This window comes from Alligator mississippiensis, chromosome 1 (genome assembly GCF_030867095.1).
Source record: "Alligator mississippiensis isolate rAllMis1 chromosome 1, rAllMis1, whole genome shotgun sequence".
Classification (NCBI taxonomy): domain Eukaryota; kingdom Metazoa; phylum Chordata; order Crocodylia; family Alligatoridae; genus Alligator; species Alligator mississippiensis.
The window spans coordinates 294,818,711-294,836,172 of record NC_081824.1 but is presented as its reverse complement, the minus strand read 5'-3'; the positions used below and the strand labels follow the sequence as shown (position 1 = coordinate 294,836,172).

Genomic DNA, 17,462 nt, shown 5'->3' with positions numbered 1-17,462 from the left:
AGGTTTCAAATTTTACTGGCACTTTGTTGGCAAACCAGTTTTTTGGAGTCCTTTCTTATTAGAGTATGTTTCCTGACACCTTTGGCTGTATGGTATTGTGTTTTTAAATGCTCTTTATTTTTTTATAAAATAAGCCTACTAACATAACCAGATAATTAATTTATAAAATAAGTGACATAAAAATAGGGTAAAGAGACAAGAAAATTACTATTTTAAAAATGCTACGGGGACTACAATATGAATATGTATTACTGTTATGCCTTTTTCACTCTGTGAGCCCAGTTCTCAAAATGCTTTACTAGCTACTACCACAGTAACACTATGTATTGGAATAAATATTTACAAAATTGAACCCTAAGTTTGAACTCTCATTGCTATCACAGTATTTTTTTCCTGCCAGCTAGCCAAGGCATATGCAATTGTGTAAGTCTTGCTAACGCATTTTTGTTCACGGTGTCACCGGACACTTATGGGCCAGAAAAATTTCATAGATTTCATAGACATTAGGGCTGGAAGGGACCTCGGAAGATCATCGAGTCCAGCCCCCCGCCCAAAGGGCAGGACGTCAGCTGGGGTCATAGGATCCCAGCAAGATAAGCATCCAGTTTCATCGTGAAGGTGTTCAATGAAGGCGCTTGAACAACCTCCGGCGGCAGGCTGTTCCAGACCTTGGGGGCTCGGACAGTAAAGAAATTCTTCCTTATGTCCAGCCTGAAACGATCTTGTAGTAGTTTGTGACCATTCGTCCTCGTCATCCCTTGGGGCGCTCTGGTGAACAAATGTTCGCCTAGATACTGGTCATCACCCCTGATAAACTTGTAGGTGGCCATCAGATCACCCCTGAGCCTGCGCTTTTCCAGGCTAAAGAGCCCCAGGGCTCTCAGCCTGTCATTGTAGGGTCTGCTTCCCTGGCCCCTGATCATGCGCGTGGCTCTTCTCTGGACTCTCTCAAGCTTCTCCACATCCTTTTTGAATTGTGGAGCCCAAAACTGGACGCAGTACTCCAGCTGCGGCCTCACTAAGGCCGAGTACAGGGGGAGAATGACGTCCCGGGATTTGCTTGAGAAGCATCTATGGATGCAAGCCAGCGTTTTGGTCGCTTTACTAGCCGCAGCATCGCATTGCAGGCTCGTGTTCATCTTGTGGTCAATGATGACCCCCAAGTCTCTTTCTTCCATAGTGCTAACCAACATAGCACTGCCAAGCCTATAAGGATGCTGCGGGTTTTTCTTCCCAAGGTGGAGAACCTTGCATTTATCGGCATTGAACACCATCAGATTCTCATCCGCCCACTTGCTGAGCCTGTCCAGGTCAGCCTGGATCACCCGCCTGTCTTCTGGTGTGGATGCTTTGCCCCAGAGTTTGGTGTCATCGGCGAACTTGGCCAGTCCGCTTCTGACTCCAGTGTCCACATCGTTAATGAAGATGTTGAACAGTATGGGTCCAAGGACAGAGCCCTGGGGGACCCCACTGGTCACAGGACACCACGATGAGTGACTTCCATCAATTACTACCCTCTGGGTCCGACCCCGGAGCCAATTTTCCAGCCAGTGGATCGTGGGGGACCCAAGGCGACAATTGGCCAGTTTCTCCAAGAGACGATCATGGGACACCAGATCGAAGGCTTTTTTGAAGTCAAGATATATGACATCAATCTCATCTCCCTTGTCCAGGTGATAGGTCACCTGGTCGTAGAAGGAAATGAGATTGGTCAAGCAAGACCTACCCGCAACAAACCTGTGCTGGCTATCCCTTAAGATGTTGGCGTCGGCCAGTCCATTAAGGATGGCCTCCTTAATAAACTTTTCTAAGATCTTCCCCGGGATAGAAGTCAGGCTGATGGGCCTATAGTTAGCCGGATCCACTTTCCTCCCTTTCTTGAAGATAGGCACCACGTTGGCCTTCTTCCAGTCTTCGGGCACTACACCAGAGCACCAAGAGTTTTCAAAGATCCGCGCTAGAGGCTGGGCTATGATGCTCGCCAGCTCCTTGAGTACCCTGGGGTGAAGATTGTCAGGGCCGGCTGACTTGAAGGTATCCAGCTTCTCAAGATGTTCCTTCACAAAGTCAGCATTAATGGAGGGCAGGGGATCACCCTCACCCGGACTTTCCGGCCCTGTAGCAGGCACGGGCGTCCCATGGGGCTGACGAAAGACCGACGCAAAGTACCTATTTAATAGGTTGGCTTTTTCCTGGGCGTCAGTTGTCAGTTGCCCCATCTGGTTCAGCAGGGGTCCAACGTTGCCCCTGCTTTTCCTCCGGCTCCCCACATATCTGAAAAAGGACTTTTTATTGCCCTTGATGCTCAAAGCTAGCTGGAGTTCAGTTGCAGCCTTGGCTTTCCTGGTCTGCTCCCTACAGGACCGGACCAGTGCAGAATAATCCTCCTTGGAGGTGACTCCCATCCTCCATCCTTTGTAGGCCTTTCTTTTTAGCCTCAGGAGGTCTGCTAGGTCCCTGGAGAGCCAGGGGGGCTGCTGTGCCCTCTTGCTGCCTTTCCTCCGAGATGGAATAGACTTAGTTTGTGCATTGAGGATCGCTCCCTTGAGGAGCAACCACTCTTCTTGAACTCCCCTCTCCCTGCGGTCACAGTCCCTTAGGGCCTCACTGACAAGCCTCCTGAGCTTGTCAAAGTCGGCTTTCCTGAAGTCAAGGACTTGCATGTTGCTGACCGACTTGCCAGCTTTTCGGCAGATGGTGAAGGTGATCAGCTCGTGGTCGCTGTCACCCAGCTTCCCATCGATCACTAGGTCGCCGACTAGGTCCTCCCCAGTAGCCAGCACCAGGTCGAGCAGCGCTTTGCCTCTCGTTGGCCCATAGACTTCTTGAGTCAGGTAGAGGTCATCCACGCACGAGAGGAAGCTCTGTGACCGCTCAGATTTTGCTGAGCGATCCTCCCACGAGATGTCAGGGTAATTGAAGTCACCCATGACAACTATGGTCCTGGAGCAAGCTGCCTCAGCCAGTTCCTGGGCAAACTCCTGGTCTAGCTCAGGACTTTGGGTGGGAGGTCTGTAATAGACTCCCACCATTGTGTCCCCTGTGCCGTGTTCCCCACGGATTTTAACCCAGAGGGTCTCCAGCCGTCCACCCTGGTCGCCAATATCGGCTTGCAGGGACGCGTAGCTTTCCTTAACATAGAGAGCTACACCCCCGCCCCTTTTCTCTACGCGATCCCTCCTGTACAGGGTATAGCCATCTATCCCCGTGGTCCAGTCATGGGTGGAGTCCCACCAGGTCTCCGTGATCCCTATGACATCGTAATTGTTTGCACTGAGCAGGAGGATGAGCTCCTCCTGCTTATTCCCCAAGCTCCTGGCATTTGTGTACAGGCAGGCAAGCGCCCCCTGGGGGGCTCCTTCCTTGCCCACAGATTTTACCAGGGCTGGGGCTGGGGCGGGCTCCCTTGAGTGCCGTGATCCGCTGGCTTTGCAAGATTTGCTCAGCGGGCCAGCAGTGGCGGTCGTGCCCCGGTCCCCCAGCGGGCTTAGTTTAAAGCCCGGTGGAGCAGGTCAGCCAGTCTGGCTGAGAAGAGCCTCCTCCCTAGGGGAGAGAGGTGGAGACCATCTCTTCCCAGCAGCTCGCTGCCTCTCTCGCCAAAGAGCGGGCTGTGGTCATGAAAGCCAAAACCTTCCTGACGACACCAGCGCCGCAGTCTTTGGTTGACCACATAGATCCTCCTGTCCCTTCTCAGCCCGTAGCCTGAGACTGGGAGGATTGACGAGAACACCACCTGTGCCCCCAGACCCTTAAGCCCCGCTCCCAAATTCCTGTAGCGCCTCATGACCTGGCTGGGAGTGCTCCGAGCCGTGTCATTGGTGCCCACATGAATAAGGAGCATGGGATAGCGGTCTGTGGGTTTGAGGAGCTTGGGGATCCTCTCCTGTCCCGGATGCGGGCCCCTGGGAAGCAGCAGACTTGCCGGGCTAAGGGGTCAGGGTGGCAGATTGGCCCCTCTGTCCCCCTCAGGAGGGAGTCTCCCACAACAAACACCTTACGTTTTGTCTTGGGGAGAGCAGGGGCGGGAGTTGCAGTTGGGCCCATGTTGCCTGTGGGGGCCGGCAACTCAGCAGGCTCTGCTGGGGCAGCAAGAGGTGCATACCTGTTGCTCAGTTGTGGCGGGGGTGGGGCCTTGGTGCGGCGGGCCTTAGGGCCCTTGACCACCTTGGTCCATGCCCCTGGCTGGACACAGCAGGAGGTCCCAGAGTCCTCCTCTGGCCTGGAGGGAGACTGTGATCTACCCTCTGCCTCCCGGGGGAGAAGGGCCTGGCAGTAGGAGTCTATCTCCTGCTCGCAGTCCCTGATGGCACGCAGTCTGTGGACTGTGGCCTGGAGCTCCTCCAGCTGGTGTGCCAGAGACCCCAAAAGGGAGCAGACCCCACAAGGGGAGGTCGCCATGCTCCCAGGCCCCAGAGCCTGAAAAAGGGACAGGCAGCCCCCGCAGCCGAGAGCCAGGGGCTCCGTCTGTGTGGAGCCCAGAACCAGGGGTTCCGTCTGGGTGGCTGTCTCTGAGGTGCCAGAGGGGGGGGCCGCGGAGCCCGAGGGGACCCTCGGGGTGCGGCGCGTGCCCATCCGTGTCATGCCTCTGGTAGGCTGGCTACGGCTGGGACTGTCTACCCTGGGGGGTGTGCAGGCAGGGTCTGGCGCCCTCCCGCACGCCCTCCCGCGCGAACTCCGCGCTAACTCACGCGCCGGCAGAGAAGCGCGCCTGTTTGTGCAGCCTGTTCGCGCGGCTCCGGTCGCGTGGCTCCCTGGGGGGCTGGGCGAAGTAGGGGCCTGGGCGGGGCTTGACCCGGCCCGGCTCCACTCAGCTGCCGCCTCCCACACACACACTAAGAGGTTAGCCCCTTCTCTCCACGGGCCCCGCTTACCCCGGCTGCGCTGGGGGTCAGCGGGGGGCTCCGCGGCTGCTGGAGGGTTTCTGGGGGGCTTCGGGGGAGCGGGGGCGCAGCGAGCTTTCACCCGCGCGTCTCTCGCCGCTCCCGCGTCTAACTGGGCTTTTTCCCGGTCAGCGGGCCCTTTTAAACTGCACGCATGCGCAGTGGGCCTGCCGTCGAGGAAGCTGCTCTTGAGGCAAATACGGGGGCCCTGCCCGGGATTTGGGGGACCCTGCCTTACTGGAGGGGGGCTGGTGAGTACCCCCCCTTCTCTCTCTCTCTCTCTCTTTCTCTCTCTCTCTCTCTCTCTCCCTGGGGGGCTGGGCCAAGTAGGGGCCTGGGCGGGGCTTGACCCGGCCCGGCTCCACTCAGCTGCCGCCTCTGGCAACTTTAATGCATTCAATTCTTCCTTCTCAAGTAAGTGTTATAATAAGGCAGGAGAAAGTGTCAAACTAATTTCAAAGGCTTTTGTAAATCTCCAGAGCTCCGGAACACCTTCACCACTTGAATTTTTTTTATAAAAGGATGCAAGACACTGATATATCTGGAGAATAAAAGAAACTGTTACTCTAAATGATCACTTTCTCATGCCAGTGCTATCATAGGAAAACATATAATGTGAAAGCAGTTTTGATTTCTGTATAGAAGTGAGAAATTTACTAACGTAACAATGCATTCTTGCTTTTATATAATTGACTAAGGTAGAATGACTATGATCATTGTGATATCTGAACAATTTTAGATAGTCTGTAAAGTATGGAAATAGGTGGCCCTCCAAAAGCAGCTGAGATTAGGAGCCTAATCATGCTGTGAAATAATGAGGTAATGGCATGGTTGGGAAGTCAAGCAGAATGTGGCTGACCATTTTTTCTTCACGGGAAAGAGTTGTTTACCCACAACCGCTCTGTCCACAAATGTACTTATGTGTTCCTAGAGATAAACTGATGGGTGGGTGATTTTTTTTTTAAAGTATATTTTGAGTTTGCTTAGAACAAGGTTGTCAAAGATGTGTCCCATAGAGTCACGTCATCTAGCCTTTAGTGCTGGTCCCATGTTGGACCAGTCTGGGACCACCCCTGTCCTCCCATCAACATGCCATGTCCATTGCCTGTGGCGCTTGCTCTGGCTGATCTGGGACTGCACCGTATGTGCTGCCCACTCTAGTCAGTCCAGGTCTACTCCCTGGACCAACTAGAGTGGGCACTGAGTGCAGCGTGCATCCTGATCTGACCAAAGCTGGCATCATGTGTGGCACAGTCCCAGACCTGCAGGCAAGCACTGCAGGCACTGGGTCCCACATGCAGAAGGAGGCTGGGGAGGATCTGTGCGCCCAGTCTAGCCCACAGGGCTGGCCTCATGCCATTCATCAGGCCAGTGGACCTGTCCCATACCAATCTTCTGGCCCATGGGGCCAAATGAGTTTGATACCACTGGCTTAGAAGATACCACTGGCTTAGAAGACAAGTAAAAGCTCTGTGTAGTCATAACATACTGAGAACAGAGTAAAGAATTCTTAGCACATGATGAATGGCAAGCAATACAGAGGGGGAAACCCAGAATGGGTTTGTAACAATGTGACTGAGTGCTATTTCCAAAAGATTTACAAGCCTAGTCACTGTTTTAGATGCTGATGTCCAATGCCTAGATCTTCAAAACCCCTTCTCAGGTGCCATTGTATGTTGGAGGCACCTGTGTTCCTGGGTACCCAAGGGAACTTTGTTGTTAGACAAGTACGTAAGGGGGTACTAAAGGGAACATTTTTGGCCATTTTAAAACGTGTGGGGGCTTAATACATGTGACGTGGCAGTGTTCTAATGAGAACATGGAGCAGACTCAATGAAACGAGACTGCTCTGACATTTTCTAATTAGAACGCCAAGAAGCATGTGTATAGGCAGCCTATGTGTTTGCTGCTGGGCGTGCGTGGAAGTACACATGTTGACAGGGCTGAGTAGCAATGTGTAGGTCTCAAAATTTAGCCCCACCAGGTTTCACAAACTATGCATTTAGACTTCAGACAAAATACAGCAGGAGGTAGTAGTGCCTCTCTTTTGCTCCACATCTCAGATCTTAAGAGTATTCACTCTGGATGTGGGAAACATGGGTGTAATTCAATATTAGTGAGGCAAGAAAAAGTCTGAAAATAACTCTAATGTAGTTGTGAGGACTTTCACTTGGGATGGGGGAGACCAGTATTTTGCATAAATCAGAACAGCTCTACCACGAGCGCTGGTGGGGTGGGAGGGAGCAGGAGAGAGAAAGAGAGAGACCCCCACTCCCAGAGTACCCTATTGCCTGAGTGATAACTAGGATACATTATTGAGAAGCAGGGAGATGTGCTTTCAAGTCCTTATAGGCAGAGGAGAGGTTTAAATTGGTCCTTCATATCCCAGGTGACTGCTTTTAAAAATATGATGGCAAAACTATCACTACATCCTCCCCTTTCTCTTCCTCCTCTTCCAATATTTTAGTAAAAAGAGTTTGAGTCATCTGCCTCCAGGAAAGTGTTCTTGTCTGTAAATGCTGAATGGAGAGAGATGCTTCCCTGCAGTCTAGAGTTCGGTGCCCACCTCTTGGGGGAGCTGGGTTTATGTCACACTCCCTTAGCTGACTTTCCTATGGCTAAGTTAGTGGTTCTCAACCTTTTTGGACTTGAGGCAGCCCCTCTCCCCCATATGTTTTGTGAGTTGAGTGGCATCCAATTTCAAAAACTAATTTATACAGTTGCATCCTTGCACAGGGGCTGGGCAATGGAGGTCTGGGATCTTCCACGTAGGGACAAGCCTAAGCTTGCATTTATCAGCTTATCTTTTCACACCTCCCATATCTTCTCAGGGCACCCCAGGGTGTCCCAGTACACTGGGTGAGAATCACTAAAGTGGGTTAAGTAACTCCATACTCAGTCTGCTGGCTTTCTAGATCCCATTTTTAGGCCCCCAACTCGCCCCATGCATTTTATAGGGAGCCTGTACAGCAAAGCACATAAAAGTAAGGCAGTGCAGCTTGTTCCAGTCTGACAGACTTCACTCCTGATGCAGAATTTAAACTAGACTAGTAGGTTACTATAATGTGGATTTTTGGGGAAGGAGAAAGACATTTAAAAAAAATTGAATTGTGTATATGCTCAAACAACTTATTTAACTAGCAAACAATATGTTGTTTTAGCACTTTAAAATGGCAATATAGTCCTTCCTCTAAAATTTAGTAAAAAACTGTGCTGCTTGCTGCTGCTAATTTTTATATGCTGAATTGTAATATGAAAGGGATTTTTGGGACATTATAAATTTAGGTAGGGAACGGTGCTGTCAAGAGAACTTTCATTTAGAAGCAACAGTCTTTTCAGTTGTGTGTTTCAACCTCTGGCAATTTGTCCTCCTGGAGGATTCTAGGGAATGTCCTCCTTATAACACTAGGAATGGCCTCATATAATAGCATCTGGACATTTCTTTAGACTATAATGGGGTTGTTAGTTGATTTCTTTTCTATAGACCTGTAGAGCTATTGTAAATATTTTAAACACTATCAAATGGGAAGGCTTTGTTTCAATATGGCTTATCCCTTAGAAAAATATATGCTCAAATTTCTTATACCTAAGGTAAAGAGATGAATTAGTCTTTGAGGCTGAGGAAGTATAATGAAATATATGAATATATAAAACATATCAGTAAGTATATTGCTAATTTCCCCAACGTATGTAATGGATTACAGTTATGGTTATATAATAGTAAAATGAGATAATTTTTATTTATTTAAAATATTATAGAAGACTTAGATCAAGTGTCATGGCTTTCTTCAGTTTGACTAAAATGTTTATGCTTTTGTTTTAATACTGTTTCCAATTTTATATAGCATTCTCTGTAAATGAAATCACTGTAATTATTCACAAGCAACTTGAAGGGTGTGATTTTTAACTCCTTTTCCCTTCCCATGTACAACAGAGAAATTCAGAGTTAAGGATAGAAATCTGTCCATAACCTTACCCCATTGTGCCCAGAAATGTCAACATCTGGAATGTAATGTTGCCTTTTGTAATACCTCTGCAATACTGTAACACAGCAGGGTGCATTAATGAGAGTTTCAGCCTTAAACCCACAACATCAATGAAATTTATAGTTGTCAGGCCATTAACATTATTCAAACATAGTTTTTGTGGTTTCAATTCCCATTTTATGTTGGTATATAAAGAAAAGTCATTGGACTGACTAGCAATAGAACTGATTCTTCTTTGGACCTGATATTTCTATGAAACAATTAAGTGTTTTTCATTACGCTTGACAGCATTCATAGCTGTCAAGACAATACAATTTTTTTAAAACAAAAATTAGTATGTTAGAATAAGGGGTGTTGGTTCTAGCTGTGTTGGTCTAAGGACTTAGGCAGACAAGGTTTTTTGGGTAAATGTGATATCTTTAGACTAACTAAATAGTTGGAAAAATTGTTCTTTACAAGCTTTCGGGTACAAACACCGTTCTTCAGGCATAGGGAGAATCCTTTCCCTGAAGTTGACTCTCCCTCTGCCTGAAGCAGGGTGTTTGTAGCCGAAAGCTTGCAAAGAACAATTTTTCCAACTATTTTAGTTGGTCTAAGAAAAAATATCACATTTACCCAAAGAACTTTGTCTGCCTGTTTTTTTATTTCTGTTGGTTGAATTTTTTTAAATTAAAAAGTTGATATATTTTTAATTAGTTCATATTTTGAGATATACCACCAAATATTCATGATGGAAAAGAAAATTTGAAATGAAATCTAAACCCCTTTTTTTCCAGAATCATTAAAATACTGTGAGTTCTGTCTTGTAGGTTTGGTTAAGAGTCTCAGCGTAATCCATAGTTAATTCTGAGTGTAATACAATTTGGAGATGCCAAATAAGAGAATTTCCTCAAACTTTAAAAATGAAGGGAAAGTGGATTAAAGAAAGAATTAAATGTCTGTGAGGAAACATGATGAACATCACACTGAGGAAATCCCTTTCCTTCCAATCAGTCATAGATAGAATCCCTTTATTTTTTCAGTGGTTGCCAATAGCTGAAAATACAAATCCATTTAGAGTGGATTCTTTTTGGCATAGAACAGTGAAAAAAAAATCTTCTAGAGGCAAACAAATGATATATATAAAGTTCACAAGCACTTTATTATTGCCTTGGAGCTGTGCGGTAAGGCCCCTAGAACAATCTCAGAACGCAGAGATAAATCTGTCTGCCTCCAGTTGTCTCAGCCTAAGTACTAGCAACTTCGCTATGTTGTGTCCCTCCTTACAGAATTTCTTCCTGGCCTTAAGCAGTAGAGACTCGGTCTTTTTCTTAATATAATGTTACCTGCTGCCAAACCTCTAATGGCTCCATGCCATACAGCTCTCTGTTCTAGAGGTCTGCATTTGGTTTCATAACTTTTTTCTTTTCTTGATTTTTTCCCCCTCCATAGATGTAGCTTGTAACTGTCTATGGTTTGTTTATTGTTTAAAGTGATTTTATCTTGTGACTATCGGAATGACATACTAGTTTATTTCAGCAAAATCTGTAATCTCTGCTTAACTCTCCTTTCAAATTTAAATTAGATTTACTTGTTAGATTACCACAGACCTGGTGGTATTGCTAAAGAAATGCTGAAGATCTCTGACTTGCAAGATTCCTAGGAGATGATATGAAAGCCACGAGTCTAAAAAACCTCTCGCGAGTTTTCTGCTAGCTACATCCCAACACAAGCAGAGGTGTACCTGAATGGTCAGACTTGATGGTAGATAGTCCACTACAGTCCCAATAAGTAATTTATAGTGTCCAAAAGAAACAATTATCAAGTTGTAGTTCATGTGAAATGGAAGTGGGACTGGCAAAGAGATCTTCTGACTCTTTGAAATGTCTCATGCTGATTCTTGCAATAATATGAGAAAACATCTGTTGGGCCTTTAAGTCATCTGTCAGCTGTAGTTCAAGAAGTAACTGTAATTACTGAAGGTGCATTATAGCCCAAACCACTTTTCGTGGCTCTCAGAATAACATACTTAAATAATAGTCATGTTAGTACTCAAACCATTTAAGCAGAGTTATTCTGAAAACTTTGGGAGTATGATTACTTTTCTGTATTTCCTCTCCTTTATCTAGCCACAGCCATTAATAATACCATGTTTCAAACCACGAAGGAAGGCAGTTGTATGGCTCCTTCAGTGGTTGTTTGCCATAACATTCATAGCCAGCCAGTGAGCAGCAGAGGGTGCACTTCCGCTTACAACTTTTAGTGTCACTTTCTTGATTCCAGGAAGACTTTGAAATCTGCTTGCTAAATTCAGGGGAAATACATTTGAGTTAGTTACTCTTTTCTGATTTTCATAGCACATACCTTTAAAGCAAAATCACTTTTTACTTATATGGAGCATTTTGTATTTGCATCCCCCATAGGAAGAGAAATTTTCAGTCTGTAAATCATAGGCCGTATGTACTAAGTTTAGCCAGACACCATCAGCATCTCCTGGGTCTAGTCTATTTGTAAATAACCCTTCTCTTCCCCAAAACTGAAATTGTAATGAAGGATTGCAATGCAGAGCAAGTATGTTTGAAGAAAGTTCTCACGGTAGATTTTTTTAAAAGTTAATGTTGACTCATTTGATGGTGTTAGAGTGCACTTTCTACTTATCCCCAGAGGGAAGTTAGTATTCTTTTAAGTGAAACTATTTTAAAAGCAGAACACAAGCCTAAAGTAAGCCAGTGTTCTCTAGAGTTCTCAGAAGGTGTAGATTTATTTACTGTAGTTAAATCATAATTAGTTCTCAGGGGATAGTGTATCTTTTAAACTGCTTTATTGCCACCATATTGGTTTTCTAAATAATCAGAAACTGCTGCTGTTATATTCTGGAGTATGAACAAAAATTGCTCTAAGTAGAAACAAATGTCTGAAATTGCTAGTTGTCGCTCACTGAAGATGGAGGGGTAGTTAGCTCTGTTAGTCTGAAGTCAGGCTAAGGCAAGGAAGGATGGCACCTTAAAGACTGGTCACTGAAAACAGTGACACAAGTTAGAAGGAATAAGCACTTCCCTGAGAGTCTGAACAAATGCAACCCATGTGTACTTAAAGTAAACATCTTAACTGAACTATGCATTATTTTTAAGTATTTTAACTTGATAATTTTTCAGTTAGTTTTTTAAATCTTCTCGTGTCCTTTTGATATGCTTAGAAATAATCATTGAAAATGAGTAAATCATGCTTTTAATTTAGTGTGAAATAAAACTAATATTTAAACATTGATGGTAGATCTTCATGAACTTTGTTCACTGTTGTAGCTGACAAGTGCTTTCCTAATTGGCAGGTTGATATTCGAGTTGCCTAAGGAAATGGGTTTAATAGCTATCGCAGTGCGACAAACACAAGGAAAAGGTCAGTAGGTCTTCTAATGCTAATAAAATAAAATGTACTTAATGTTGTCAATTGGATAGTTTAATAAATTGCACTGTATCAAGAATATTTTGAATAGTGCAAGATGAATTGACAATAATATAGCAATCGTCTTTCCTTTGCCCCACCCTGGTTTTCATATTTTAATCCAACCTAAGTTGATAATGACCAAAAATAATTATTTGATGGCTTTTGTGGAATGATCTGCTCTATTTTCTATTAGAAAGCCTTCCATATAATACAAATGGTTATCACTACAGTGGAAGTAAACTAAAGCAAACCATCTGAATCAGAGTCAAAGCTCCCATTTGACTTTACGCCTTGAGTCGCCCTGGTTTCTGGTGTGGATAAATAGAAGATTTCAATATCCAGCATTTTCAGGGGTACCTTTCACTAGTAGATTTTCACTTTAAAAAGGAATAGTCATACTACAAAACAGCAAGGAAGTTCTGGAAGCATCTAAGTTCTTTATTTAGGAAGTTTCTATAAACATTACGGGCTGAGCATATAATAACAAAACCATTACCCTCTAAGAAAAAGCAAAGAATTTTAATATAGCTTTTCTTTGAAATAATTTGGGAAACTATTGGATATTTACTTCCCGTAGATTCTCAAATGTAATCTGAGAATAAATGTAATCTGTGAAGAAATATGTTTCTCATCTCCTATTGTATATATATCATTTTTTGCTCTGTATATTAGTGCTTACTCAATTTTGTTTGTTCTTTTGTTTTCCCTATCAGGTCGTGGCGGAAATGTCTGGCTCAGCCCTGCGGGCTGTGCTCTAGCAACTTTGCATATCTCTATTCCTTTGGACTCCCAGCTAGGACAGAGAATTCCGTTTATTCAACACCTAATGTCTGTCGCTGTGGTGGATTCAGTTAGAACTATACCTGGGTATCAGGTATCCCATTTGGTTTTCATTTGTTTTAAAATGCCCATTATGTTCTTACTTCCATAGAGTTCAGACTTGAACTTGACCTTCAATAAGCAGTGTCACTGATTGTACAAGTTCTAGCTCTCTAATCACTGTACCGTATAATGGCCACCTAAAAGAGTGGATTTAGGCTTTTTTTTCTTTATTTTATAAATATTATTTTAGCAGATTTGGAGTTTGCCAAATGAGCAACGTCTGCTCTTGCCTAGACTGAGATTACCTAATTAATTTTGCTTGTGATCTGTTGAGCTTTTAAAATTCAGTCTCCAAAGATGATGAATTTACCGTTTACTTTTTCTTGCTGTTGGATTCATTTGTACTGTTTATGGAAACACTGAGGAAAAGTGAGAAGAAAAAATGAATAAAACTGACAAATCCCTTTCTGCTTTTTTGTTAGAGCAATTTCAGTGGCCACTTCTTTCCTTTTAAAATATTTTTTCCACCTCTTGTGAAAGTTTGAAAAAAATAATGGTTTCTAAAGCAAGAAGTTAAGAGTATTGCTCTCAAGAGGGAATTAAGTGTCATGTCATCAGTGTGAAAATGAAGAACCAATCTTCTTCATCACCTCATAGATCTTCTTTTTAATGTTACCATTTCCTAATATTTGCTAACTATAAAACTTTGGTATTTTACAGAACTACTTAACTAAAGCATATGTTTCCTGTATTATACAAAATCAATGACTTATACACATTTACACAAGAACCTTATTATAGTGGCACCCGGTAGCTTTTCTATAGTTCAGGGTCTGTCAACCCTTCTATTAAAGCCTCTTAACTTCAGAGCTTCTTAACTTGTTTGTAATAATTGCTTCAGGCTGAAATTTGCATCATAAAAATCCTTGGATAGGAGTGAATTTTTGACTATTTGAAATAGATGAAAGCAAAGAACTAACGCTTTAAATTATGATTCATAAAAAAGGGGAAAGGAGTTAATTATGTAAGAAACTTTTTTGCTTACTCATGCCATCTGTTCTATATTGTTACATACAGAAGCTATTTTTCAGATATCTTTTTTAACTTTAGCCCATTCGGTAGCAGCAACTTGATTGGTATAATGGATTTTGGTGCAAAAAAGAATTAATGCGCCAGTAGTACATATACTGGAGTCTACTGAATGTTGGTTTATAGTTTCATAATAACCTGTTGTGTTCAGAAACAAGCAGTGAAATCTGTCTTGTAAGAAACAAAAAGCATATGTTAGAAGGGTTTCTAAAAAGAACTGATATGATAGTTGGAGATAATGGGAGATCACCAATAGAATTCATCAAGAGAAATCACTAAATATGTCTGACTTAATTTCCTATCATCCCAAACAGTGAAAGTAAATGTTCTCTTAACTTCCTGTTAGGTTTCTGGGTTTTTTTTTAAAGAAAGGAAATCAAATTACAGACAGCAGGTTAAAATAATGTTAAGGGTCTGACTCAAATCCATTAAAGCAAGGAAATTCAAAATTTAATCTGAAACTCTATGCTTAAATTTCCTTCTTGGACCTATGTAATGCAGGGCTCTCCACATAGCAGATGAACATACATGCCATATGAGCTGCAGGAGCTGGGAACAATGGACTAAGTTATGGATGGGGTTTCATTCCTAGCTCTGAATTTCCATACCTCTGTGGGCGTAAGTCAGATCCTTAATATTACTTTAACATACTTTAATGTGGTTCGCTATGCTCCAACTCCATTTTAGGATTTCCATACAGAAGTATCAAATATTTGTGTCTCAGATTATCAGTCAGTCATTTTTAGGTCTTTGTCCTTAATATTCACAACAGTTATACCACCATCTACAGTTCTGGATTATCACTGTGAAAAATCTTATATTTCAATATTAAATTTTATTTGTACACATCAGTGCCTGAATACAAACAAGCAAATCTTGTGTCCATATAGTTTCAGCTGTCTCTATCTCAGAACACTGTTTAGCAGCTACTCATCTCTTACATGTGCTGCCCCTGCATGTAACTGGCAAAGTTACTGCCAAATACTTCACTTCTGTTTTAATTTTAAAAGTTGTCATTAACTTTTTTGGAAACAACAGCAGCTCACTTTGCTTTACTGGTATTATGTCGAACAACTCATGTCACTACAACACAGTTCATACTAGGTGCATTTACATGTTCATTAACGTGCCTTAGATACACATTTAGTTAAGTACTTCCTTAATAAAGTACTAACAGATGTGCAATACCTAGAGTTACTGCGCAGTAGCACTGGCGCATGGTTATTTAGTGATGCTTGCTGCACATTTGTGTCTGCATGGTTGGCTGTTAGCACCGTTTTTGCCATGACACGCTACTGAGCAGTGTTATTAGGCTAATATGCAGTAAGTGTCTCATGTAGACACTTATGTGCAGTAAGTCTTTCATGTAGACATTCTCACTGAAAACTATCATGGGCATATCTGTGTGACTATTCTTTGCCATATTCAGTATGTTCTTAATGGTACAAGTGTCTGGTCTTAGTAATAGGCAAGGACTGGTCTTAGTGATGTGTGTTTTACTTAAGGAAGGATGAAGACAGCTGAACTCCTGAGTTCGATGAAGCTTATTTACACAGAAAATAATGACCTGCACAGGGTGCCCAGAAAAGATCTTTTAATATTGTTTGGCTGGATGTTTTAACTGTGGCATACTTTGAAAAGAACTGTCTCAAGAATCTTTTTATAAGGCCTTCCACAGTGAAATGGGGATGTTCTAGTGTTGGCAGTAACAAATGTATACTGCTGGTGTTCTCTCGTAGAATTCTTTATGGTACTAGAATCAGTTAGCGTTTCCTGTCCACATAGGCAGAGACATCTGTGTAATGGAATCCTCTCTGGCCTTTAAATCTGTCAGGAAAGTAGACATGGATCCAGGTGCAGTTTTCACACATCCTGTAAAGGGATTTCATAATCTGTAAGAGGGGAGGAGGGAACCCGACTCTTGTACTCCAGGAGCACCTCCCATAATTTGCCTCTTGGGATCTAGTCATATACAGTTTTTCAAGTTCCAGGAAGCACAATTGCTTTCTTTTTTGTATTTAAGTAGCTGGTGCAAAGTTCAGTTCAGTTCTGCGGTTTTAACAAAAACCTCTCTATTGCAGTGGAATGGCATCACAGTTTGTGTTGCCAGAACCATGGTGCAGACTGAACATAGCTGCTTAATGTGTGAATATTTTTAGGGCATTTATCAAATATTTATACAGTTAGTTGTGCACTGGAATTTTCTCCTGTGCTAAATTTCCTTTCTAAACTTCCTTTCTGAGCTTCATTGCCTCCCTGTCTAATTTCTGCAAAGTATCTTGCATAAGTTTATTACAGTGGTGACGTTTATAAATAGCTGTTGTCACCAGTTTCATCTTTCTTGAATAGGTGCTGTAATTTGAAATCTGTAATACACTTCCACTGCATGTAAATAAATTCTGCATTTTTTTCTGTGGATACCAGTGACATGGATCTGTTCAGGGAAGACCTCTGCTACCTGCTTTTCTAATCTCCCTTTTGGGTTACTTACAATGCCTTTAAGCTGCTGGTAGCTGCTACATAACTTTTTACTAAATGATATCTGTCTTGATACTAAGCCACCAGGAAATTTCAGCTGCATCCAGTAAGCCTTCTGTACACTTCGATTCTTAAAGGCCTTAATTAACCTATTTTGAGGCAGCAACGTGATATGGAAATTATAGAATACTGAGTGACTTAATGACCTGTGTGCCATTATAGTTTCTGTAAGGAAACAGAAAGACATGTTTATAAACGCACATGTATTTCTTTAGGATATTGACCTGCGAGTGAAGTGGCCAAATGATATTTACTACAGTGACCTTATGAAGCTTGGTGGGGTTCTAGTGACTTCTACACTTACGGGAAAAACGTTTCACATACTCATTGGTAAATATCTATTTTTAAGCATTGTTATGCCAGCTTTTTCTAAACCTGCTTTTTCGTTTTGAATGCCTAAGTGAATTCACACTACAAGCATAAGAGCAAACCAGGACAAATAGGCAAGTTGGAATACAAACTATTGTATTCACTAAATCAAGAGAAAACCCAAAAAACTCCAAGTGTCTTCACTGATTTATATCACTGCATGTATTGGGCTTAGAGAAACTGAAAACAGTCATCTGCATTGGTATAACAGATCTTAAAGAAGGGAAAAACAGGTATGGACAGTTTCACCTTTGTAGTCATTCACAAATGTAGAGTAGGGAGAAAAAAGTACTGTACTAATGTGTTTTTCCTCAGTAAGCATAATTATGCTTTTTAAATTAGCATGAAGATTGTA

General features: G+C 43.0%; 1 protein-coding gene across 4 annotated transcripts in view; it reads left to right on the top strand.

Moving 5' to 3' along the window:
• HLCS (holocarboxylase synthetase) overlaps nucleotides 1-17,462 on the top strand; it is a 198,487-nt gene that overhangs the window by 169,342 nt on the left and 11,683 nt on the right. For all 4 annotated transcript variants that reach the window (XM_019476279.2, XM_014599149.3, XM_019476278.1 and 1 more), the window contains 3 exons: nucleotides 12,174-12,241; nucleotides 13,003-13,163; nucleotides 16,954-17,068. In XM_019476279.2, coding sequence (XP_019331824.1) covers nucleotides 12,174-12,241; nucleotides 13,003-13,163; nucleotides 16,954-17,068 — 344 coding nt within the window. The remainder of the gene's footprint in view (nucleotides 1-12,173; nucleotides 12,242-13,002; nucleotides 13,164-16,953; nucleotides 17,069-17,462) is intronic.